The sequence below is a fragment of the Mesoplodon mirus genome (genome assembly GCF_964341445.2).
Source record: "Mesoplodon mirus genome assembly, chromosome: 18".
Lineage (NCBI taxonomy): Eukaryota > Metazoa > Chordata > Mammalia > Artiodactyla > Ziphiidae > Mesoplodon > Mesoplodon mirus.
This window is the reverse complement of record NC_138994.1, coordinates 7,380,193-7,407,721: the sequence shown is the minus strand read 5'-3', so window position 1 is coordinate 7,407,721 and position 27,529 is coordinate 7,380,193. Positions and strand designations below refer to the sequence as shown.

The following is a 27,529-nucleotide window of genomic DNA, read 5'->3' as shown; positions in this document are numbered from 1 at the left end:
CAGTGACAGCTTGCTTGATTGTGGTCAAATATGGCATTATACAGGCATGCTTATCTCTTTTGGCAGATCATTAGCGGAATAGCTATATTTGGGATACTGTGTCAAGAGATTGTGTTTCTGAATTCCTTGAAACTTTGGAGTTAGAACTTGATGATTTAAAGTTGATTGTTTTAGCAGTTTTAGTTAAAAGCAATGTTGTCAACATTGAACAGTATTGTAATACAGATTTTATTTGCATTCTACTGTTAGGGTTTATTTTCTGTAGCACAAGATTGTTTAGGAAAAGTAAAACACAGTACAGCCCTTTGTTTTTAAGATTCTGCAGGCTTCCTAATATAGTCAGTCTACAAAAGAGTTGAGAGCCCAAATGGTTGATAATGTTTTAGTTAGCAGTTTCAATGTTCCTCATAGGAAGACGAGTTCACATTATTAGATCTAGACTTCTGATTGTTTTTATAAATTTAAGAAAGTCTGAATTTGTGGCATAGTTTGTTTACAGAAAAAGAATGAAAAGTTAAAATAACCCCTAGTTTGATTAGTTTTACTAATAATTTTGGCATTTATTGCTTTCGGAAAAAATAACTTGTCTTGTTTTTTCAGGGTAATCACTTTGATCAGTATGAAGAAGGACATTTGGAAATTGAACAAGCATCACTTGACAAGCCTATAGAATCGGTAAGATCAGTGCTTAATTTTGGGTCACAGATAGGTAGTGTTCGTGTGACACTTGATGTGAATGAAGTTAAACTTATTAATAACTTATAGTACAGTTTAGAGGTCTTGCATGCCCTACAGTAATCAAGTAGAGTTTGGGTTGTAATCTAATATTTAATATGTTGGGAAATCAGTGAAGAATCTAGAAACAATTTAGAATTTCGATGGAAAAATATCATTTTTGACCCATACTGATATCCTGTTAAAGATAGCAAGTTGAAGTTTAGTGTTTTTGTAAATTGAATAAAGGAGTAAAATGTATTTTGATCCTTTAAATAGCTTCACATTTCCTGGGCAACACAATCATGTGTGAAATGTTCCATTAGGAACAGTTAAGGACTAATGTGTTTTATTTACCAGACTCTTGTAAAACATGGTAATTTTGGTTTCTGTGGCTTGAGATGTCTGGTTTTTGTCAAAAGTTGATTGTATCTTTTCACACAACTTAATTTTAAATATTGATGCAAAGCAACAGAACAAGGAGATTTATTTTCCTGACTCTTAACTTTTGAACATTATTTTTATTTTGAAAAGCCCTTTATTTTCAGATTACACAGCCCATTGTTAAAATGTCTAAACTTGTCAGTATTGTCAGTATTTAATATTTGTGCTTAAGTTTACGTATTTAATAAGGGTTTCAGGAAGTTGTTGGTTAACTTGAATGAAAAATCATCAAAGAGAGAATCTCTATAGCAGTCAAGACATCCCCCTTCTCCCTTTAAGAAACACTAGCTTCTCCTCCTCCCTCAGGAAAATAAGGCAATTTAGAGAGCAGATATTTTAACTTTAGCTTTTATTTTCGTAACTGTACCATAGTAAAGGATCAACATATATTTATGTTCCTAATTAGGTTGGTGTTGTGTGTGTTTGTGTGTGTGTTTAGATGTTTATAGAAATTTACACAACTTGGGGTGTTCGACATTTTTCTTCCACAGCAGTTGGCCCATATTAGCTAAGCAGCCATGATCTGGTTTGTATTGCACGGTCTGCCTTTTTTTAATTTCTTCTCTAGGGTTTCTTTCTCCCCCACCTCCCCTTCTTATTTCTGTTCTTCTGGTCCAGTGAACACTGCATATAGTACCTCTGTCTTAATGTGCTGGCATGATGCTAGACTTAGGCATGGCAGTAATTGATGACGCATGTGATAATGCTGCAGAGGGAGAATTCACACGTGATGTGCTGAAAGCCCAGTCTTGTTTTGATTTAAGGATAAAATGCCAAGCCCACTTTGTTAAGTTAAAAATCACTGAAGTTGTTGCCTTGTTTTATATCATCTTGGGAATTATCACAAGGTAGAGTTTTACAATAAAATCTGTAGGCTAGCTAGGTCAATACCTTGTACTTGAAAAATAATTTAATTTTTCCATTTTATTTAAATGTTTCTTTGGGTAAGAGTTTAAGAACAGATAGCTGTCAGAAGAAAGGCCGAAGTACCATATTCTACAAGGTACATGGTTGGTTAATATTCTACAAGCTGTAATTCTGTGGGTACTCTGACTCAGCAGTAGCAGGAAATTTAGCTAGACTAAGTTTGCAGCCTAGTAGTCATTATTATTATACTAAAAAAAGTTTTTTTAAAAGCAGTAAATTAAATGATATTTAACATTTTTAAAGCCTTCTTTTAGGGCTACATTTAAAGATTTTTGGAAAAGTCATTCCTTTGGCATGTGGGACTAGTGCTCCTTTTCCTCTCACACTGACCAGGAATTTTTCCAGCACATGTCATAGGGAGAACACTATCAGAATTCAGTCTGACTGAGTAATCTCAACAAGTAGGAGTGGAATTGATATATGCCATATTTATTAAATGGTTATTATCTTCTCCACTAAAAATAGCAAATGGTATATAGTACTCAGACTGGATATTTATTTTTTTATGAATAATTATATGTTCAGAGATGTATATTAATAAGTTATACTTACAATGAAAATTTACTCCCGAAACACATTAAAATATGCTTTATTTGTGATGTGGTAGTTTAGGTAGTAGCGGGGAGGAGCTTCATAGCCGACATGGTGTTAGATGGAAGTGGGACAAAAAGAGAGGGATTTTATTTCTGTTACTAAATAATTTGGGGATAAATTTAAAGTTTTAAAAGGAAGTCCCCAAATGATTGGCATCAAAATAGTGTAGTAACCCCCAAGTGCCCTATCACCTTAGGAATGCTCACCAAATAAGTGTATATTAGTTATATGTCTGGCTGGCTGGCTATCTTGTTGAGCTATCTTGTTCTTAGGGGTAAATGGCGTTGTTTCTAACACACAGAAAGAGTCTCTGCTGAATTAAAATCTTTCTCTGCAGCAATATCTATTGAGAGGTGCTGACTGTTTTGCTACAGCATGCAACTCAAAAGTGGCTGGAAATATGCAGCTTTGGGAGTCTACAGATCATTGCAGGAGCTAAAGGTCTAGTCATTTTTTTTTTCTAACAAAGGTAATCTGCAGCAGCTGGTAACCGAGGAAGTCTCTGCACAGGTTTGTGCCAAGAATATGCCCTTGTGAAGGGTTATTGTGAGTATAGGATTAAGGTCCTTTTGTTTTGTAATAGGGTAAATTTGTTGCGAACCAGCAAGATGGGAAATGAGATACAAAGATGTGATAATGCATTATGCTTTTGGTAAACTTCTGAAGCTTAGCTTTGTTCCTGAGATGATTACAGGTGTTTGTTTCAATCAGGAAATGTTTAAAACACATGAAAATCCAGCATTTGTAAAGTATTTCATAATCTTTGTTATAAAGTTTTATTTTCCCTTCTTTACTTCAGCCAACCAGATATCTTTCAGTGAAATTTCTGGTCAAGAATAAAACACTGAAAAAAAAAGAATAAAACACTGTTCTAAGAAAATTTTTAAAGAATTGCCAGACAACTTGATTATCTGAATTAAAGGAACGTAGAAAGTATTAATATTTTACCCTCATTACAAAAAACTTTTAGAACTTATATTTTAAGTTATTGCTTTATGAGATTTTTAGGTCCCGGCTATAATTATGACCTCTATATACTTAAAGATAAAATATTTAGAAAACAAATAAAACTTAATCTAAAACCATAGCCCAGTCTAGGATTCTACCATAGATCCAAGAATTGGTTGATGTGATTTAGGATATATGGTCCTTTATGATCTTTATCATAGAAAGAAGATGAGAAATCAGATGGGAGAGTGATTATAAGCTATCCAAAAGTTAAAATGCCTGCACCATAGACATAAAATATGTTGTCATTGTTGCAGCTGGAAGTAAAACTACACATCAGCCATTAGTTGGCCTTTGTTCTACCTGACTGATTAAAATTCTGTCTGTATAGTTGTCAGGTTGACCGAGCAGGTTTTAAAAATTAATGTTAAGTTTTCAAATTCCAGTTGCTGATGTTTCCTTTGCATATCTAGGGATTTAGAAGTATATGTATAAGTGGGTTTTGTCTTGTTGCATATCTGTTTAGATCTGTGGACTCCACTAGTTCCAAACTGTAACTCCGTAAGACTGCTGATTTGACATTTAGCAGTGACCATATGTGGACTGCACTATAAATAATGTGCTTCTTGGAGCTGAATGGTGTAGCATTACTATATGGCTTTTCTCTCTAGTCTTCATTGTGTCATCTGTAGTGAGCTATAGATTTTTTTGTTTTGGGAATTTTTACAACTTGTTGTTTGCATGGGTTCACCTAGTAGCACTTGGTTTTTGCTTAGTCTTTAATACACAATCAGCAAAGCTTACAATCCACTCAAGAGACTTGCCATTTTTGTCACTGTTGAAAATGAGCTAAATGGTGTAAATTGAATGTGGCTGTCAACTAAAAGAAAATTCAGTGTGGAATTAGTATTCATCTAGTCACTGACATAATTGTAGTATAGTTTTCTCTTGAGACATGATATTCTATTCCCTATTAAAAACGTGGAATCAGCCCCACACGGTGAAGTAAATTTTAATCTGTATTTTGGCAGGCTCCCATTATACAGATTGGTGGTGTTGTTGCCAAAATGATCATTGTTACTCTGGTGGTGTACAGCTTCATGGAGCAAAGTTCCTGGGAAAGTTTTCTACTTGGTATTTAATTAATAAAAATGTCGAGGAATGGATGAAACAATGAGTTGGTTTTTTGTTTTTGTTATTTGGCTGGTATTGTGTTTTCAGCATATTGGTAGTTGTTTATAATACACATTTCTTGCTATCAATGATGTTCCCATTTAAAAATTATATTCTTGGGCTTCCCTGGTGGCGCAGTGGTTGGGAGTCCGCCTGCCGATGCAGGGGACATGGGTTCGTGCCCCGGTCCGGGAGGATCCCGCATGCTGCAGAGTGGCTGGGCCCGTGAGCCATGGCCGCTGAGCCTGCGCGTCCGGAGCCTGTGCTCCGCAATGGGAGAGGCCACAACAGTGAAAGGCCTGCGTACCGCAAAAAAAAAAAAAAAAAAATCTTTTTCACACATATAATACAGAGGAACAAAGGGTTAAAATATGGCACTTTAATTTACATTTAAGTTTAGAAATACAAAAAAATGTAAAGGCCAATTTAGGTAATGTAGGTGAAAAAAGTTTGCGTTTTTAGGTCAGCTTCATAGTTTAACCAAAATTAAGAAAAACTTCATGCCTAACCAAAGAAAATGCCGCACTGCCACCATTTTTGGAGTCTCAGGCACAGAGACTAACAAATAGGTTGTGGGAGGAATTCTCTGGCGGTCCAGTGATTAGGACTCTGCACTTTCACTGCCAAGGGCCTGGGTTCATTCCCTGGTCGGGGAACTAAGATCCCACAGGCTGTGCCACACGGCCTGAAACAAAAAAACAAATGGGTTGCGGGAACTCTATGAATCTTGTGGAAAACCAGCTTTTTGCCTACTTCCCTTGGGCAAAGTTCAGTTGCTTTATTAATTGTGTATTTCCCTGCATTTCTTCCATGTGCATTTAAATTATAAACAGCCTGTCACTGTACATGCCCCTTTGTTAGTCACAAACCAGGCTGTGTTAAAAAAGAAAAAATAAAATCTATTATTTATTTTTGCTTCTATGAGATTATAACTAAATCGCAAATTATATATTTTATTTAAAAATAAAAAACTGAAAGTTTTTTAGTCACTATTATAGTGACCAAAATAGTAAATTGTTACTATTTCAGAAGTTAAATAGTACTCATTGCCTATGTTAGGTCTAGATTACCTGTTTGGGCTACAAATTATTTACTGCAGCTTACTGTTATAACATTCACGGGAATAATTGGCAACCTAACCAGAGAGAGTAGATTAATGATTTTCACAGGCTGGCCATTGAATCCCTTGCTCTTTCACAGTGAAAGTTCAATGAACATTTTGATCACTTCAGATTAGACAAGTCTGCTTTGTTCTACTTTGTTATAAGGTATTTTGGTGTGCCTTTCTTGTGTTACCCATCATCCTTAAACCTGTTGGAGTTTTGACTAGTGTTTATAAAACTTTTTTCTTTTTCTGGTAAGAAAAAGGACCATAATGAATACTAGTCGTTTCTCCAGAGTCACAGAACTGCCTTTTTTCCTCCAAAAGCAGATAGGCTGAAATGATAGGAAAGGTTTAGATTTTCTGTATTAGTCATTCACTTAATCTAGGAGGTTGGTGAGGGGAAGACTTTCTGGGAGATATGCCTATTATTTTTGTTGCGTTTGTTATAACTGCAAGGACACAGAGTGGCATGTTAATAATTTTAATATAACCCCTGACAGTTCATTCCCTGTACATACTTGGGGAAGTAGATTTAATTCAAGAACAGTTTTCACCTAAAGCTTTAGAAGAGAAATGCCACTGCCATTTTGTATCAGTAGTTTTTTTTGAGAAGGTGACAGCCATCTTGAGTGGTTTTGTAAAAGTGGTGCTAATGTGTATAACCCTAAATTTTTCTTTTTCCTCCTTCTCCCTTTAACATTTGCTTTTCCTTTCACTGTTGTCAGTCACAACACGCTGCTCTTGAATCTCTCAGCTGGTCTTGACTCGTGAATTTACTTATGCTTTCACTCTTCTTTAATAAATACATTAATTGCAAGCAGTGAATTGAAAACAAGACAAAAAAAAAAAAAAGACCGTTAGTGATTGGACAGTTTCTTACTTTGTGTTACATTTAACTGTTCTTTTGACAGCCCAGTTTTTAAAGCCAGGTTCGTATGGAAATGCTTTCACTCCACTTGCACTGCTTTTGGAAATAGCATACTGCTTCATCTGTCTGTTTATTTTAGTGCATTCATAATATAACACAGTCAGCATAATGTCTCATCTCCACTTAGCCAAAAGATTGAGTTTTCTTAAATTAAAAAAAGGGACAACAATTTTTGTCAGCATGGTTTAATACCGTAAATCTGTGCCAAGTATAGTTACAAAATTAGTCTGTTAAAAAATTAAACAATACTTCAATCAGCTACAAAATCTTAGAGTCATTCTGCTATCCTTGTCCTTCCCATAGTTAATTCAGTTGTAGGAGTTAGAATGATGTAAAACAATGATTTTATGTACAGGTAAGTTTATTTCCACAGTAGTAGTATAAAGGCCTCTTTATCTTCCTTTTCTGCTAACATTACTTGTATTAAGACTTACAAAAATTTTTTTAACAATAAAGTTATTTATAAATAGTTAGGCATTCTGTACTGGGATTACACATAGCTGTAGCATTTTCTCATTCTCTCAGTTGCTAGCAAAAAATAATCTCTAAGTGACCTTCTGTGCACAGTAATGATTTTGTATATATACATTTAAAACAATTGCATGTTTCGGGGCTTCCCTGGTGGTGCAGTGGTTGAGAGTCCGCCTGCCGATGCAGGGGACACGGGTTCGTGCCCCGATCCGGGAGGATCCCACATGCCGTGGAGTGGCTGGGCCCGTGAGCCATGGCAGCTGAGCCTGCGCGTCCGGAGCCTGTGCTCCGCGGCGGGAGAGGCCCCAGCGGTGAGAGGCCCACGTACCGCAAAAAAAAAAAAACAATTGCATGTTTTGTTTTAGAAACAGACTTCTCATTATCATTTGCCACATTTTTGTTTTTTTTTTAAGTATCCTGATCTTTCTTCCTCTGATCAGTGAAATTCGGCCCAGTTTTCCAGTTGGCATCCTGTCATAAACTCATAGAAGGAAGTTGACCTTTTTTAAATTTTTAAACAGAGCATTGGGGAGGCTTAATCTTCCTTTTGTAACTTACTGTCAGAGAATATAATAGTGAAATAATTTTTTTCTTTCCTTTGTAACTCCGAAGAGCATTTTACCGTTGAATATGGAGCTGGAAGATAAAAAGCAATTTAATATGAGATTTGATTCTAATTCAGAGACTAATTGGTTTAGTTGACTTCATAATTTGATTTCAGGAAATATGAGATTATTTTCAAATGGTGATACCCAATTAATATTATAAATTACATTTTAATGCATACAGAACACTTCATGTTTAAAATTTTTAAATGTTTTCTTTTGAATGAGTAACATCATTTTATCTGATACAGTGTTAATGGTTATTTTAGCTTTGTCTCTGTACTTCGCAGTATTTGTAAAAAGCAAAGAATTGGACAAAGGTCTGCAGAATTTTCTAAGATCTTGAACCCTTACACAAAAGCTGACATTTAATTGTTGTTTCTGGTGTCTTTTTCATGTGGTTTACATTGAAAGATCTTTTCCACTGTGCTCCTAGGAAGATGAGACATTATGTATATTGGTTTTTTTCCCCTACATGCACTAATGGTTCTTTACTGTTAACTTACTGCTAGGCCTGTTTCATTCTAACATTTTAGTATTTTTGTTAGATTACATGTTGAAATGCATCACTCAGTCTGTGCTTGAGCTCATTTTATTTTTTTCTGTTTAATCAATTTAATTTCTTATTTTACTAACCTCACTTTTTTCAGTTTAATATTGGCTGCATGCTAGTTAAATATTTATATTTTTATATATATATTAAAAAACCAATCAAGTCTAGCCTGGATTTTGCTCTGATTGTGTTTTCATTTCTAGTGGTGGGGCAGTCTTACACTTACAACTTACTTTGTATCATGAAAGCCTGACACATAAGCAGAATAACTAAACACAATGTAGACTTTCTTTAAAAAACTTATAAAGTGGTGCTGTCTAGGTGGTGGATATGATTGTATAAGTACCTTGATTTTATGCTTTTTAATGTTAGTTTTAAACTTCATAAATGTATTCTTCCCCTTTTCCCCTTCCCTTTTTTCTCCTTTTAAAAGTGTTATGTACAAAAGTTGCCCAGCACACCATCAGAAAGGACCCTTACCCTGTATGTTCTTCCCATATAAAATACTAGCCAGTATTTCTTTTTACATTAATGCCCCCTTTATTGGGCACATTTACCCTATTATTAGCACCTTTTTGCATGCATATATGTAGAATTATCTCTTGTTCATCACCTGTTTAAATATCACTAGGAAGGGAAGAATATATTATTGGAATATTTTTGGTTTGTCTCTCTGTTCTGTCTGTCAGGATAATATTGGACATCGCTTACTCCAGAAACATGGGTGGAAGCTGGGCCAGGGATTGGGAAAATCTCTTCAGGGTAAGTTTTTTAAATATACCAAAAAAAAAAAGAAAGAAAGAAAAAGAAAATGTTTCTGATGGCAGATCTTATGCCTGAGTATATTTGTTGTCTTTCTGTAAAAAGTGTTTGGGTTTTCCCACTTGCCTTTTACTCCCTAGAATAGTCTATTTTTCCTATGACTGTATTTTAAATCACTATTAAGCTAATAATTTGCAAGAGTAAGCTGCTATGTCATGAATACTTTCAGATCAGACATACTGTGTGTGGCTCAACCTGTTTTAAGTTTCTTTTGGTGGAGGTGATGGGTGGGTGGAGGTGATGGGTGGGTGAAGTAAATGAAGTACATAGTATTGGAGTGTGCTTTCTTTGTATTATTTAGTGATGTTGTATCGTGGCTTCAGTATTATAAAGAAAACCATTCAACAGCAGAGTTTAATTTTTGCCCTCCCAAATTCTCCCTGAAGCTGGTGATTGCCCTGGTTCTTTTTCTGTAATCAGAATCCATGTAGTAGTAGAGAGAAAAATTAACCTATATGAAACATAAGATGGAAGCAGAGGCTTCTTAGGGTTCTCTGAGAGGCTGTTTCTCAAGTTCAGATCAGTCTCTGGGAAATGTATGGCTTAAAGTTTCCATTGCATTTATTTTTTCTTTTAATTATACTAATCATTTGGATAACAGAATACTAACATTTCTGCTTCTGAGTTCTTGCTAGTTGGAAACCAACCAACCAACTCCATTCACCTTTTAGCTCCCTCATATTCAAGGGCTACTGTTTGTTCTTTGCAGATGTGAACAGTACCTCAGAAATGATGGAAATCATTGCACTTCTACTTCTGGTCATGGAGGGTCTTGTTGTATAAAGGGATCTTTGGGGAGAGGGGCACTACTGTTGACTAATTCTTTGAATTTGGGAAATGAATTTCCACAATTTGAATGGGAAGTCTGATCAGTTCAAATGTGTATATTAAGGGGCACAAGAGGACAGGGCATGAAGCAGGATGTTTCAGTCTTTAAAACCTTTGCTTTTTATATTTTACATCCACAAATTCTATCCAGTGCTAACACAAAGGAAATGCTCAAAAAATATATTTCAAATTAATATTTATTACTAAGCATTCACCTATTCTTTTGGACAGATAGAAAGATTTGATCACCATTAAACTTGTTTTCCAGTGGCGCAAGAACTTATTGCACACGATATAAAGAATACTCTACAGTTGAGAGCAATTAGTATGGCATAGACCATAGATTTTGTAAGAGTCCAGAAGAGAGAAAGGGTAATCGGGACTAAAGTAGAAATGACTTCTTGATAGGATTAGTCCCAGTGGTTTGCATAGTTAAGTGTTGGGTTGAATTGAATGGAGGCGATAGTTCAGAATAAAGTCTGAAGATTGGATTCGATCTTTCCCTACTATTTGAAACCTCTCTTCCTTTTCAGAGATTCCCAGGAGCATTGCTGATTGTTACTCTCTTTGTTCAGGCACACAAGGGAGTAGAACTGGGGGGCATTTCATAGGGGCTAGCAAATCTGTTTGAATCCTAGAATTTTTCATTGTACGCATCAGAGACTTTAAAGTACAACTAGAACCTGCAGAGGGAAAGAGAGTGAGAGACATACAGACAGTGAGTTTAAGAAAGGTGAGGTAAATGGATACTCACCTATTTTGGGGTGATGGAAAATTATTATTATTGTTTCATTTTAAGAACACTTTTGAATTTGGTTCTCTTTAAACTTTGAGCTCCTTGAAAAGAGAAATTAGGTTTTATCCATATTTCACCTTCATCTCTATGGTGATAGGCATGTAATAAGCACTCAATAACTCATAAATCCATTATTTATTTAAAATAACAGGGAAATTTGAAGCCCATCTTTTTTTTTTCTTTTTAATTGTGGCAAAACCCACATAACATAAAATTGCCATCTTAACCATTTTTAAGTGTACAGTTCAGTAGTGTTTACTAAATTCACATTGTTGTGCAAAAACCCACCTGCCTTGAATGGCTAGTACAGTCTTTACCCTTCAAAAAGAATGGGACCTTATTCTTTTGCCAATATTAAGGGGTGATTTTAATTGTCTTGTAAATGGCTCTTTTATTTTTTAGTGTCACATTAAACATTGTGCAGGCATTGTGCTGGTTTCTCTTACATAGCTCTTTCTATAATACCCACATGATTTGACCTAGAATATAGCCACATTTATGGTATATTGAGGTAATTCATGACTGATTTTTTTCATTGTACCAAACCTTTTCTATAAATAACCACTGAAGAAAGCCCTGTTGCTCCACTGAAAATCATGCCTCCTTACTATTGTATAGAGTCACTGCAAATCATTTCTAGGCTCATGGCTTTGTAAGTTCTTTGCATTTAGTCGTTTATTGTCAACCTTTAGTTCCTTTTATTTGATTTTAAGGCTTTAACATTTTTAACATGCAACCATCCACTAAATTTAAACCTGATCTTTTTAGGATTTTTTTGTTGATGTTTAAAAATTATTTCAACCCATGCAAGATTTTCACAAAGGGTGCCAGTCCCTGGGGCTACAGTGTGTATAACTTGTCACTGGATAGGTTGGAGAATAGGGCATGCCAACTCAGAAGCAAAATTATCTGTGGTACAATAGAAAATTAAACTTTGTAAAGTGGGTTTAATTTTGTACTTGAATTTCCCTTATTATTCACCTTTTGCTCTCCCCTAGTATTTATTAAAATATTTCAAAAGTTAAAAAAAATAGGAACTTTTGTGTGTGGCAGGTAAGTGATTATTAGTGTTAAAAAAACAAAAGACCTGTAGAAAAGATATGTTGACAAGATGTCTGAAGGAAACAACATTAAGAAAGGCCTGGGCTTCCCTGGTAGCGCAGTGGTTGAGAGTCCGCCTGCCGATGCAGGGGACACGGGTTCGTGCCCCGGACCGGGAAGATCCCACATGCCGCGGAGCGCCTGGGCCCGTGAGCCATGGCCGCTGAGCCTGCGTGTCCGGAGCCTGTGCTCCGCAACGGGAAAGGCCACAACAGTGAGAGGCCTGTGTACCGCCAAAAAAAAAAAAAAAAAAAAAAAAAGGCCTGTTGATGAGAATTGTTATGGACAATTTTTTATTAGAGGCAGAGGATGTGTTTAATTTGGAATAAAGCAACAGCAAATGATAGTTGTATTTTGTGGCTGTTGAGCTGGATTTGATTCTTGAAATTGTTTTATAACCTTCCGGCAGCTTTGAAATGGAATGGAATGTAGCTCAGAATCTTTATTTTGCCATGAAATAGGTAAGTAGGTGTAGCCCAGAAGTGGTGCCTGAACTTCCTTTGTTATATTGTCTAAGCCGTTTGATGATTTGGCTGATTTTTTTGGTCACAAAGAAAAGTTTAGCACCTGAGAAAAATGAATGAGGTGTGGTTTTATTTCATATTTCACGCTGTCTAGAGGGTTCAGTCAGTAACAGACAACCAGCATTTACTGAGCTAATAACCTATTCTAGTTATACCAGTTGTAAATAGCATAAGCCATGGGCAAAGTAGATAAGACATCGTTCCTGCTCTTCAGGCTTATTTTCCAGTCCCCCAAGTCATGCTTTTTAAACTTACTGTACACCTTTGAAGGTTTTTTAAGGCCAGGGGCCATGTTTTATATTTTTTAGTATGTGATCAATTGAATATTTAATTGACAAATTGCTTCAAGTTCCTTGAGAGTAGGGATTCTCTTTTATTTTTGTTTAAAAGTACTTGGTGTAGGGTATGAGGCAGTGTGAGCAGCATTTGGAAACGTAAGATTTAGGTTAGAGTTTGGCTCTGCCACTTACTTTAAGGGACAAGTTGCCATAACTGAATTATTTTTCTCAGCAATAAATGGGATTAAAATCTCTACCTCTGTTCTCACAGAGTGATTATGAGGATAAAGTAAACTAAGTGAAGTCACTTTACACAAACTGTAAAACACTATATAAATGCTACTTGTTATTAACACCTCTGATGTATAGTGTATATTTAGATATTTTAACTGAATTTGAGATAATCCATCTTTAGGTCTTTATCAAAAACCTAAATATAATAAAAATCATAAATAGAGAAGCCTCTGTCTTGCTACTCTCTATTTCCCAGAATTTGTAACAGTAGTAGTTTAATATGATATACTAGATATCTGACTCCCAGATCTGTGCTTTTAATGCTGTATATGTTGTAGGGTCCTAAGCCCCTAATTTTGGTGTTTGTTTCAGTAATTCTGAGCTCTTAGTTAGAACATCTGAAAGAGCCTCAGTCACTGAGCAGTGGTGTTGGGACAACTGGATAGCAACCCAGAAAAAAGAAGTTGGATCCCCACTGTCATACCTTACCCAAAAATATATTCCAGATGAATAAAATATTTAAATGTAAAAAATGAAATCATGAAATCATTAAGATGAACAATGGGATAATTATTATTTTAAAAATAATCTTAGAATGAGGAAAACTTTTCTAAGTTAAACTCCAAACCCAGAAGACATTAAAAAAAGGATAAGGCTTCCCTCGTGGTGCAATGGTTGAGAGTCCACCTGCTGATGCAGGGGACATGGGTTCGTGCCCCGGTCCGGGAAGATCCCACATGCCACGGAGCTGCTGGGCCCGTGAGCCATGGCCGCTGAGCCTGCACGTCTGGAGCCTGTGCTCCGCAACGGGAGAGGCCACAACAGTGAGAAGCCCATGTACCGCAAAAAAAAGGGGGGGGGGTAAATTTGACTGTATTTCATCATAAATAAGGTAAAAAAACAGAACAACAAGAAAAAAACAAACTGGGGGAAGTATCTGTAATATTTCATTACAGACAAAGGACAGATTTCCTTATGTATTTATTATCATCAGTTTGTAAAAGACTTATAACCTAAATAGAAAGGGAGAAATAATATGAGCACTGTTTACAGAAAAGTAATGCAAATGACCTTTAGGTGTTTGAAAATATTCTCAATCCTTTTCATATTAGAGATAATGCATATTAAACTGTGAGATATCATTTTTCACTTGTTGGCTTGGAAAAGGCTTAAAAAAAAGATTAGCCTGGTCAGATTTTGGAGAAAAGGTTCTTACATTATAGCCAGTGAGACTATAAACTGATAAAACCACTGTGGAGAACAATTTGAATTACTTAAAGATTAAAATACATGTATCCTTAGATCCAGTAATTCTGTTTCTATCTATCTATCTATCTTTAACTTATTCATGAAATGCACAAAATAATGTATGATTGAAGTTATTCATTATATCACTGTGATAGATTGGAAATAGTCTACCATATTTCCTTGATTCTAAGACAGTTTTTCATATTTTAATAAAGATAAAATCAGATACACCTTATTAATGGCATTATAGTTATAATTGGCAGCTTTTTAAATTTCTTTCTTAGTGGCACATAAAACTGTTTTACGGTTAATGGCATTTAAATTTTTTAAATTAATTTATTTATTTTTGGCTGCATTGGGTCTTCGCTGCTGCGCACGGGCTTTCTCTAGTTGTGGCGAGTGGGGGCTATTCTGTGTTGCGGTGCGCAGGCTTCTCATCGCGGTGGCTTCTCTTGTTGCGGAGCATGGGCTCTAGGCCCATGGGCTTCAGTAGTTGTTGTGCGTGGGCTCAGTAGTTGTGGCTCACGGGCTCTAGAGCACAGGCTTAGTAGTTGTGGCACACGAGTCCAGTTGCATAGCGGCATGTAGGATCTTCCCAGACCAGGGCTCGAACCCATGTCCCCTGCACTGGTAGGTGGATTCTTAACCACTGCGCCACCAGGGGAGCCCTAATGGCATTTTAGATTTGAAGAAATAGGATACTAAAATGGGTAAAGGGAAACCATGCAGCTTTAATACTCAATATGTATAGAACAATTTCCAAGATACATTAAGTAAAGAAGCAAGGTGCAGAATAGTGTGTATTATAGTAAACTACCACTTGTGTTAAATGATATATATCATATACATGTATACGTGGGCAGATAGATATATACCTCCTGCTTAAAAATCACTATTTTGTTCCTGAAAATCAGACCTTCTGTATGAAAACCCTATTTGGGAACCTATTTACCATTATTTTAAATGGCTTACACATCAACCCAACCCCTAACCAATTTCTAAAACATAGCTGGCTGTTTTAGAAAATTAAGGTATAAAATACTTAAACGTTTCTTCCTGATTACCAAATAATTACTATGGTTGTTAACAGTTGCTTTCTATGTAGTAACATGTCCATACCTTTTGTTGATACTTAAGCAGCTTTCCCAAAGTCCTACAAGTTGTATGTGGATGTATCTCCAGATTTCTCACTTGTCTTTTCCTTAAAATGTTGAATTAGATTTTTGAGATTGAAAGATAAAAATTTTACTGTATGAAACCATTGGCTGGAAAATGTTGTGTCAAGAAAGATGAACTGAGGCATTTCACTGTGAAATATTAAAAGGGTACATTCTGTGGGGTCTGCCTATATATTTATTTTTTATTTGCTTGACTATGCAGAAAAAAATCTTTGTTAAGGCAGCCTGTGAAGGGAAAGTGGGTTGCTTTTTACTGTATTCTTTTAAAATTTGATATGATATACTTGTATTACTATTAAAAATATGGAAAATAATTATTTTGAAAAAGACTTAGAATAGGCAGAATCAAAGCAGAGTAGAGTTGGTTTCTTTGGTTTTATGCACGTGTCCCTACTCCCACTCTAGTTTCAGTTGGCGAACAAATGGTTAATATAGTTGGGTAAACCCTGCATTAGCTAAACCCCAACGGTGCTTCTACTACATTTTATGGCTGCAGAAAAACTAGATTTGAATTCAATACAATAGAAATATGTGGTGTTACAATTTAGACTTTATTGTTAAATTAGAACGTTGATCTTTAAAACCTAACTTCCTAAGAAAAGTCATTCTTTGGCTGAGGAGAAAATAGCTTTCCTTTAATATTTTGATGACATAGATAAATTTTCTGGATAGGGTCTTTGTAAAAGCTGAGTTGTCCTTCTACCTTAGTTTCCCTTTGAAATTGGTTTTTCTTTGGGAAAAGGAAATAGCACCTAACTCAGTATGTATTAGGTGCTAAATCTAGAATGTAAGCATTCTGCATGTCCTACTTAATGAAGTACATATTAGTATGCTCATTTTATAACTGAAGAAATCGTTTTGGAAAGGTCACACAACTGCTGAGTCTCTGCCGTTCCAGTGTAAGCCTAACGTTGACATCACTGTTCGTATTGGGTTTGCCAGAAGCTTCGTTCATTTGTTTCTGTAGGGGGGGCTCTAGTAGTGCTGGTTGTCTTTAACCTCATTTGCAGCAGTTTTGTTAGATTTTAGGTGACAGCTGTCATATCAGCGTGCGTTTAAAAAACACTTACCAAAATTGGTGAATGTTTGTGTAGCCATTTTACCGTTGAAGAGGGGGGGAAAGCAACATGTTTGGCATGTCATGCTTTATTATTTCAAGAAAAGTAGAAATGCAACTGAAACACAAAAAAAGATCTGTGCAGTGTATGGAGAAGGTGCTGTGGCTGATCAAACATGTCAGAAGTGGTTTGCGAAGTTGCGTGCTGGAGATTTCTCACTGGACGATGCTCCATGGTTGGGTAGACCAGTTGAAGTTGATACCGATCAAATCGAGACATTGATTGAGAACAATCAACATTATACCGTGCTGGAGATAGCCAACATACTCAAAATATCCACATCAAGCATTGAAAATCATTTGCAGCAGCTTGGTTTTGTTAATAGCTTTGATGTTTGGGTTCCACATAAGTTAAGTGAAAAAAACGTTATTGACCATATTTCCACATGCGATTCTCCACTGAAACGTAACGAAAATGTACCGTTTTTTAAACAAACTCTGACGGGCGATGAAAAGTGGATACTGTACAATAATGTGGAATGGAAGAGATCGTGGGGCAAGGGAAATGAACCACCACCAACCACACCATAGGCCGGTCTTCATCCAGAGAAGGTGATGTTGTGTATATGGTGGGATTGGAAGGGAGTCCTGTATTATGAGCTCTTTCCGCAAAACCACACAATTAATTCCAGCAACTACTGCTCCCAGTTAAACCAACTGAAAGTAGCACTCAACGAAAAGTGTCCAGCATTGGTCAACAGAAAACTCATCATCTTCCATCAGGATAACACAAGACCGCATATTTCTTTCATGACCAGGCAAAAACTGTTACAGCTTGGCTGGGAAGTTCTGATTCATCTGCCGTATTCACCAGACATTGCACCTTTGGATTTCCATTTATTTTGGTCTTTACACAATTCTCTTAGTGGAAAAAAATTGATTTCCCTGGCAAACTGTAAAAGACACCTGGAACAGTTCTTTGCTTAAAAAGATAAGACGTTTTGGGAAGGGCTTCCCTGGTGGTGCAGTGGTTGGGAATCCGCCTGCCTGTGCGGGGGACACGGGTTCGGGCCCTGGTCTGGGGAGATCCCACGTGCTGCGGAGTGGCTGGGCCCGTGCGCCGCGGCTACTGAGCCTGCACTCTGGAGCCCGTGACCCACAGCTACTGAGCCGCGTGCCACAACTGCTGAAGCCCGCAAGCTTAGAGCCTGTGCACTGCAACGAGGAGTGGCCCCTGTGCTCGCCACAGCTAGAGAGAGCCCGTGTGCAGCGGTGGAGACCCAATGCAGCCGAAGATAAATAAAAAAATAATTAATTAAAAAAATTTTTTGGGACAATGGAATTATGAAGTTGCCTGGAAAATGGCAGAAGGTAGTGGAACAAAAGGGTGAATACGTTGTTCAATATAGTTCTTGGTGAAAATGAAAAATTTGTCTTTTATTTTTACTTTAAAACCCAAGGAACTTTTTGGCCAACCCAATACATTTATATCTTTTCCCTTCTCAGAAAAAGCTGATAACTGAAAATAAGAGTAGGTTTGAGGGGGACAGCAGACATGTAGTTCCCCCAAATCAAAAGAGTATGGATTGTCAGAAAGGCTTAGTTATACTTGTTGCTGGTCTAGCTGAAGGAACCTGTAGCTGTAATGGCCTCTGTTCCCTGCTACTTAAATGAGCTATGCAGTCTTTACACATTGCCAAAGGTAAGCATAATTTTAATAATTCATGTATCAAATTCAGTAAGATACAGATTCTATACAACCTCTGACTATCTTAATGGAATTTAGTTAATATAAACAAAAGAGATGCACCCAGTTAGTAAACAAAATTAGTCAGAATTGTCAGTCTTTAGTAAGAAGTCTAGGTTTTAGGGCTAGACTAGAAAGGAAAAGGGATTGGGTGAGTGGAGGAGGGGAAATGGTGAATTCAGATGCCATATAGGCTACTTGTTTCTCAGTATAGGGATCGTCACATTTAAAGACAGACATTAACGGGCTTCCCTGGTGGCGCAGTGGTTGAGAGTCGCCTGCCGATGCAGGGGACACGGGTTCGTGCCCCGGTCCGGAAAGATCCCACATGCCGTGGAGCTGCTGGGCCCGTGAGCCATGGCTGCTGGACCTGCGCGTCCGGAGCCTGTTCTCCGCTGGACCTGCGCGTCCAGAGCCTGTGCTCCGCAACGGGAGAGGCCACAACAGTGAGAGGCCTGCGTACTGCAAAAAAAGAAAAAAAAAAGACATTAACTATATGTTAAGATGTTATTTAATCAGAAGACATTAAATATACGTTAAGTTCATAGCAAAATAACCAGAAAGGAAGTAGCAAATTTTACTAATGAAGATTTAGAACAGGTAAGTATAAAAGGCTATTTTATCATTCTAGTACTTTTTTTCTAAGAAAAGAGTGAACTAGTTATAGAAGCAGTTTGCACAGTATCAAGGTAGATTACTTTAAAAGAGGCAATCGCTGGTGAAGAATTACATGGAATTAGTTGCACTTTTATTAAGTACTGTGTTCAAGAGACCGTAATAAAGAATATACATGACATTATAAGATACCGCCCTTACTCTCAAAGAGTTTACCATTTATTTTAGGAGATAAGTGGAAGAAAGCTGAAGAATAAATTCTGTAAGGATGAATGACTAGGGAAGACTTCGCAATGAAGTCTTGAGGAGGGAGGAATAGGTATTACCGAAGAAAGGAGATACTGATGTATACACAGTGATTACGGTTGGCAAAGAGTAGGCCTGGCTGGCTGGAGCAGAGAATGCCCATAGGGCGGTGCATTTCATACATTTTAAAAGCAGAAGAACCTCTCAAATTACATATTTTTTAAATGTCGAACCTTAATGTATAAAAGAGAGGGTGGGAAAAAACCACAATTATTTGTTTGAAGCAGGGTTCTAGGTCTCCAGGAGCAGTCTGGAGACCATAACTAGAAGGCAGTAATGGGAAGTTGGTTCAAATAGGCACAAATCTAATATTACTGAGTGTTTCTGTCCTAGGCACTTAACAGATATCTCATTTAATTCTTAAAGCAAGTCTATGAGATAATTATTGTTATTCTCATTTTGCAGAGGAAGAAACTGAGGCTTAGAGAAGTTGAGCAAATTGCTCAAGAATAAGGTACCAGTAAACGACAGTATCAAAACACAAACCTTGGTCTTTCTGACTCCAAAACCCATGCTCCTAACTACCACACTGAATGTGGAAGGCTTTAATGCTGCTCCAATTTGGAACTTTATTTTGTAAGCCAAAGGCAGTTTTTGATCAGAAGAGAGGTATAGAGTTTTATAGCAAGAAGAAATATTAAAGCTAATTTAGTCTGAAATTCATTTTACAGATGAAGAAATTTAGGTTTAGGGTTCCAAAGTGCTGAAACCCAGTCCCCAATTCTCTGATTTGTGATCTATTGTTCTTTCCATTATAGCAATGAGGACATTGGTGGTAGAAGTTAAATACTGGTCTAGCCAAAGTATGTCTGAAGATGAAGATGTAAAACCATTTAGAAAGCTGTCTAGGTATGAGTTGATAAGGGCATAGAATAGAGTGATAGCAATGGAACTGGAAAGGAAAGTATAGTTATGAAGGATGATAAAACAAGTCAACTACGAAGCATAATGTACAGTCAGTTCATGCATGTGTCTTACTAGCAAGCCTTTGTTCACTGGGTTTAGTGTTAATCCTTTATAATAGCTAGCATTTATTAAGTGTTTACAGAGTGCTTGCACATGTACAGTCTAATTTAAATCCTCTCTGCGGTAGGTATTCCTGCTTTACAGATGAGGAAATTGACATTCTAAGGAATACTTTGCCCAGGATCTTACAGCATAAGTGGTAGAATCATGTTGCCAAAACCTATGCTTTTAATCAGTATGCTATCTATAATGTACTTCAGTGCTGTGTGGTGGGTTACTTCTGTCTCCTGGAGAAATGTGATGGTGGTGAGAAATAAAGTACTGCAGAATTGAAATATACAATAGTTATTCTGGCTGAAAAAATTGGAGATAGCTTTGAATGTGATATTTTTTCTTAGGACACTTGAAGTGGTCATATATGTTTATGATAAATATAAATCTGTATAAATTTGCTAGAAACTTGAGGCTAGGTTGAGTGGTAAGAACCTTGGCCACATTTTTAAGGATGGTTGGTAATTGATCTCCAGGGGAAAAGAAAATACTGTAATTTCTGTCTCATACTATAATTTCCTCATTTATTTTTTCTTATACTTTATATTTCTCTCCTGTGGCATTTTAAATATTCTACCTTGTATAATTTGTGTTTATGTATCTCTTAACTCTCATTAGACTATAAACTCCTAAATGATAATAATTGCTAGGCATTTATGTATTCTCTGTTGCTTTTCATATGTTTTTTATTCTGCACACAGTTATTGAATCTTTAGAATGTGCAGGTCTGTAGTAAGTCTTAAAGACTTACTTTAAGAGCCCACCTGCCGATGCAGGGGACATGGGTTCATGCCCTGGTCCGGGAAGATCCCACATGCCGCGGAGCGGCTGGGCCCATGAGCCATGGCCACTGAGCCTGCACGTCCGGAGCCTGTGCTCCGCAACAGGAGAGGCCACAACAGTGAGAGGCCTGCGTACCACAAAAAGAAAAAAAAGAGTTGAAGAATGAATAAGATATAGCCTCTGCCCTCCAGAGGCTCATGTCTAATATAGACACGAATGTAACAAATAAATGTAATGCAATGCAGTATAATATCATAATTGTGAAGTTAAAGGTACAGTGGGGGCTTAATAGAGAATTGAACAACCTAACTTAGAATTTCAACTTATTTCTTGAATGATTTAACAAGTGAAAAATCTCATATTGTGCGAATAAGGAAGCAAACAACTATATCAATATTTGCCCAACTATACTTGTTAGTTGATACATGGAATCTCCACATTCTTCCATAAGAAACACTGGTATTTAAAAGTAGGACCAAATGTAAACATGATAAGAACACAAAGTTAAAAGTATGTTTTCTGAGAAATATATTTTAATAAAGAAAAAAACTAAAAATTGTTTATTAAAAATGGCTACCAAAATTTGAAGTAATGGGATTGTACATTTAGAAAAGGGAAAAAAATAATATCATCTTTCATTTATAAATGTGGTTTATTAGTTTTAAATTCAATCTTTTCTTTCTCAGTCTTTCCAAACCTGTGAAGTAGATAGCTACCAAATGAGAGTTACAGAGAAAATCTAGTGGGAGCTCAGAAGGAAGGAACAAAGGACAGTCTCAGGAGTAGGAATTGCAAACTCTGATGCCTGCTGGGGCCAGGTGGTACCATACGCAATTGAAGCCCACTGAGGGTGAGACAGTAGGAAGTGGTGTGAGTTGTGCCATGTCTAGAGAGGAGTAACTGCCACTCAGCTAGCTCATGCTCGTTGTTACCGTGTACGAGTAGAGTCTCCGGTATTGCCAGACCTGAATTGTTTAAACAAGAAACCAGAAATCCAGATATTTTGGTGACATTTACTAATTGATAAACGTTGGCTCAAAGTTTAAAATAATCTGAGATAAACAAAACATGTTCCCATATTTGGGAACAAGGCCCATATTTGATTCACAGGTTACCACTTTATGACCTCATTTGAAATTTGACCTGGGTTTAAATTCAAGCTCTGCAACCAGTAAGTGGTGTGACCTTGTTATAACCTCAGTATACCCAAATTTTTCAAAGATTTGGGAGTTGTTTGGGGAAATTAAACATGATGGTATATAAGTTTTATACCTGTATCCTATCTCATTTTCCTCTCTAATACATGGAGTGGAGATAATGCCACTTAATAGATTGAGAAACTTAAGTGTTTATCCATAGTCAAACTTCTGAGGATAGTAGCTATGTTTATAAGTCTTCTGACCTCTACTCCAGTACTTTTTCCATTAGACTTATGATTCTCAAGCTTTAGTGTGTAGCAGAATCACCCTGGGTGCTTGTTAAAAATGTAGATTCCTAGGACTTCCCTGGTGGCTCAGTGGTTAAGAATCCGCCTGCCAGTGCAGGGGACATGGGTTCGATCCCTGATGTGGGAAGATCCCACATGCCGTGGAGCAATGAAGCCCATGTGCGATAACTACTGAACCTGCGCTCTAGAGCCCACAAGCCACAACTGCTGAGCTTGTGTGCCCTAGAGTCTGCATTCCACAACTACTGAGGCTATGTGCTGCAACTACTGAAGCCTGTGTGCCTAGAGCCCATGCTCCGCAACAAGAGAAGCCACCGCAAATGAGAAGCCCGCGCACTGCAACGAGGAGTAGTACCCGCTTGCTGCAACTAGAGAAAGCCTGCGTGCAGCAACGAAGGCCCAACACAGCCCACCCCAAAATATATATATATATATATTTAAAAAAAAATATATATATATATATATATATTTTTTTTTTTGGTAAATGTGGATTCCCAACCAGCACAACTCAGCAGGTCTGGGGTGGGGTTCAGGAAGTAGTATTTTAAACAAGCTCCCTAAATAATTTGCTTTGGACCATATGAATAAAATAAGCTTCTAAGAATGTTACCTTGACTGTAGTAAGTAGGGTAGACAGTTGGTTCTTTTGCTCATACAAAATATATTAGTAATTTTTAGTCTGAATTAGTATAATGCTATTTATTTTTCGTATAGTCTTATCTTAGCCTGATTTACACTGTTTCCTACATTATTATGGACTTCTTGCCCTAGGTTAATTTGCATGATTAAAATGAAATTGGTTTGTGTGGAAACTGGTTTCTTACTTTGGCAAGAAAGTGGAGTGTCCAAGAAACTTTTAAAATTAGAAATACAGAGTATAGAGTGACAGTGATTTCATTGTAATTAGAGTAGTCCAATCAGGTGGAAATAGTTGAAAATATAAACTTTCACTGGTTAAACCAATATTTGATAAGTAGGAGCTAAGAGGAGACAAAAATGCCCTCAAAGTTGTATGGAATCATAGACTTTAGAACTGGAAAAGAAAATTTCTGTGGATGACCTAGGATCTCTGGGTTTTTTAGCAGAGACTTCAGAGGAAATAAGGAGGATTTTTGAGTAATTTCAATCTACTTGACTTTCTGAATTTACTCCTACATTCCACGTGGACTTCATCTGTTACAAATTTGACATACTATGGATTAATAACTTGCTGTTCAGTACACATACATAGGTGCTATTGTCTTCCTCCAGATGACAGTAATAGTAAAATAGTAAGCATTTTAATTTATTCTGTTTTGCTTAGGCTTAATTAATTTTCTTAGACGATTTGTAGTATATGTTTAATTTGGAGAAGGTCTTGCTAAAGTATGCTTCATTCTTTTGGCTTGGATTTAACATTTGTATAACCTTGCTTTTCAAACTCAGTGGTCACTCTTTTGTTAATGGAATGATAACATGGGAAGGATTTGAGGGTAATACTTTGGTAATAATTTTCTCCATCTGTAAATAGGGTTGTTTCATTATCACCAAATTGTAGGTAGAACATTAAAATTTATCACAGCTTCTTAGAGTGTCTTTAATTTTAAGGTACTTATTGCCAGTTTTGGAAATGAAAGAACAAATTGATTTTTTAATTTTCTGAGGCCTTAAGAAGATGACAGTGTTAAGAGTTCAACAGCATCCTATATAGTGATTTATAGTGAAACGTTAGGGTTTACAAAGCGTCTTCTGTTTGTTGTTTCTTTTGATCTACATGCCAGTCCTGAAAGTGAGGATAATATCTCCATTTTACAGGAGAGGCTGCTGAGACTCATGTGCTGATTGTCAAAAGTCACACAAGTGTTTAGAAATTCTCTTATTGGAGAACTGAGTTTTTGTAGCCAGCGTTTTTAGGGACTCCCTAGAAAAATATAGAAAGAAAATAATTAAAGATGAGTTGAGGAGGGGGTTGATGTGTAGAGTAAAGGAAGAGCAATCTAAATGAAGCTGGAAGGTCTTTTGGGGTTATAGAGTGATCCTGGAATATTAAGAAATTCTCAATGTAGTTAATGGAAGTACTTAACCAATAGTAAGAGGATACAACTCTAAGAAGGCATTGGATTGTTGGATTATTACAATACCATAGGACTGGCTACTACCTACATAACTCCCCAAAATATTTTCTACTCTTCAAACTTAAGAATTGAAGTGAACCTTAGAGACCATTAAGTCTAACTCCTTAAACATTTGGTGCCTGCTTCTTCTTGTCTGCTAATGAGTGATGATAGATAAAAGAAACTGAACAAGGTTGTAATGAATAGTAATGCAAAACTCAACTATTTCTTTATATTAGCTTATATATTTTTTGAGATATGGAGACCTGTATAATATAGCATATATCTTCTGTTTGATAAAATAATTCCTTGATTACAAGACAGTTAAATCATCAGTATCTTGTGGCATCAAGCAGAAAGCACTGTGATGACTAAATATTTATTTATACCTGAACAAGGTGAGACCCACTATGAACATGTTCATTCTCTTGAGTCAACAAATGCTTTTTAATTTGTTATATCAAATTATGTCCCAGATACTGTGTCAGTTATTCAGGATATAAACATAAGTAAAACTCAGGGCACAAAAGTGTTCCCCCATTTTTAAAAAACTAAGGACCTAAAATTGTTTTGCCTTCTCCCCCTATGCCTCATATTTTAGATTATTTTACCCTGAAATTTATTTACTAAATTGGTTTTCTCATTTAAAAAATAAATTGATTTTATCTTACCAAATGCTTAGCATGAAGCAGGCAGTGTTCAGTGAGTTGATGTGATTTAAGATAAATTTGGAGTAAAAGTATGATTTCCTTTAGGTGACTTTTTTTTTTTTTTTTAATTTATGGTAACTCAGGCATTCCCTTTATTACCTCTCCTGAGGGCTTGAGTATCTCATGTCACCCCTGAATGAGATATCTTTTCCAGGCTTAACATTCTGATTCTTACACTTTATTTTAATTTATAATTTATTTTGCCCCTTCTCTGTCCCTGTTTATTAATATATTAGATTATATGATTAAAATTGAACTATTTTATCCTAGAAGGCAGCTCTGATACTTTGGGAAGATGGAAGGATCTTTTGGTCACAGTTAAACTTCTGTGCTCTTAAAAAAACACCTGTGTTTGAAAATCAAAATTACCTGGTTGTTGTATAGATCATTAAACAGGCTGTGACAAGAATATAGTTATTTTTTGTAGTGCTAGAGAATTTGGATTCTGTTTTGAGTAGGAAGCCTTTAAAAAAAAAAAAACCTTAGAAACTCTATAGGGAATAATTAATATGCTTGATGTTTCCTAAGGAAAAAATATCTAAATGATGCTGAAAGTAATCAGTGTTCTTATGCTACTGAAGTAGATTTTGTGACTTTCTGATGGCTTTTTGTTTTTTTTTTTTAAACCTGGTTCTTTTTTTTTTTTTTGATTTTAATGCTTGGCTTATTTATTTATTTATTTATTTATTGGCTGTGTTGGGTCTTCGTTTCTTTGCGAGGGCTTTCTCTAGTTGTGGCAAGCGGGGGCCACTCTTCATCGCGGTGCGCGGGCCTCACACTATCGCGGCCTCTCTTGTTGCGGAGCACAAGCTCCAGAAGCGCAGGCTCAGTAGTTGTGGCTCACGGGCCTAGTTGCTCCGCGGCATGTGGGATCTTCCCAGACCAGGGCTCGAACCCGTGTCCCCTGCATTGGCAGGCAGATTCTCAACCACTGCGCCACCAGGGAAGCCCTCTGATGGCTTTTTAAAAAAAATTTTTATTGAAGTATAGTTGCTTTACAATATGTTATTTTTGATGTCATTTATATTTACTTCTGCTTTATTGGGATCAGTCTTTAAAAACAGTTTTAGACATCTTTAAAAGACAACATTAGACATTTAAAAACTTTTTGAACCATATATGCATTGGCTCCACAAGTGTTCTTCCCGCCGCCCCCCATGCCAGAAGTTTATATTGGTAAGATTATTTTGCCTAATTATAGGTAATTCATGGGGTGTAGGACTTTGTTTTAGTCACTGCCATATGCCCAAAGCCTTCCAAGAGTACTTGGTATATAGTAGCAACTCAGTAAGTGTTGTTGAGTGAATCTCAGTAAAGGAAAGGTCAGCTGAGGTAAATTGGGTGTTCTTACCTCTGTTGATATCCAGCTAGTGTTTTAATCACTTCAGAAGCTTCTTAATTTCTAATTTATTTCTGTGGAGAAGTCACGTGTCTTCTGTTTCTGAAGTGTGCTGATTACCAGATTATGGTTGTACTTTAATATTTTCTTCCCAGTTGTTGTATTCCTGGAGTTAGTTTGTTTAAAAATAGTGTTTGTGGGCCTTCCCTGGCGGTCCAGTGGTTAAGATTTAACTTCCACTGCACAGGGTGCGGGTTTGATCCCTGGTGGGGGAGCTAAGATCCCACATGCCTCACGGCCAAAAAACATAAAACAGAAGCAATATTGTAACAAATTCAATAAAGACTTTAAAAATGGTCCACATCAAAAAAAATCTTTAAAAAAATTAAAAAATAGGGCTTCCCTGGTGGTGCAGTGGTTGAGAGTCTGCCTGCCCATGCAGGGGACATGGGTTCGAGCCCTGGTCTGGGAAGATCCCACATGCCGCAGAGCAGCTGGGCCCGTGAGCCACAACTACTGAGCCTGCGCATCTGGAGCCTGTGCCCCGCAACAGGAGAGGCCGCGACGGTGAAAGACCCGCGTACCGCGATGAAGAGTGGCCCCCGCTTGCCGCAACTAGAGAAAGCCCTCACACAGAAACGAAGATCCAACACAGCCAAAAATTAATCAATTAATTAAAAAAATAAAAAGTGTTTGTAAAAAAAAAATTATTTCTTCACAGTCCAGTTCTTTGGGCCAGTTTTGTAGATTGGTATATCCTTAAGTGTTTCAAAATCAAAACTGATGAATGTGAGGGATTATTCTCAGAAACAGTGTGGCTATAAGCAATCAGTGGATTTTGGTATTTAGCTTTATTCTCTCTTCAGTTATGATAAGTCATAATACCATCACATTTTAGCAAGAGATGAATATATGAACATTTTAGCATGTTTGTCATTGTAGAA

At 36.7% G+C, this 27,529-nt stretch overlaps 1 protein-coding gene across 6 annotated transcripts in view; it reads left to right on the top strand.

The window, feature by feature from the left end:
* GPATCH8 (G-patch domain containing 8) overlaps nt 1–27,529 on the top strand; it is a 104,419-nt gene that overhangs the window by 24,476 nt on the left and 52,414 nt on the right. For 3 of the 6 annotated variants that reach the window (XM_082605075.1, XM_082605072.1, XM_082605077.1), the window contains exons 2-3: nt 601–675; nt 9,152–9,224. Coding sequence is in view for 1 of the 6 variants with exons in the window: in XM_082605072.1 (XP_082461198.1) it covers nt 601–675; nt 9,152–9,224 (148 nt within the window). In the remaining 5 variants the exon portion in view is untranslated. Of the gene's footprint in view, nt 1–600; nt 676–1,649; nt 1,685–6,816; nt 6,835–9,151; nt 9,225–27,529 lie in introns of all 6 variants that reach the window. The other 3 variants (XM_082605076.1, XM_082605074.1, XM_082605073.1) reach the window with 2 other exon arrangements.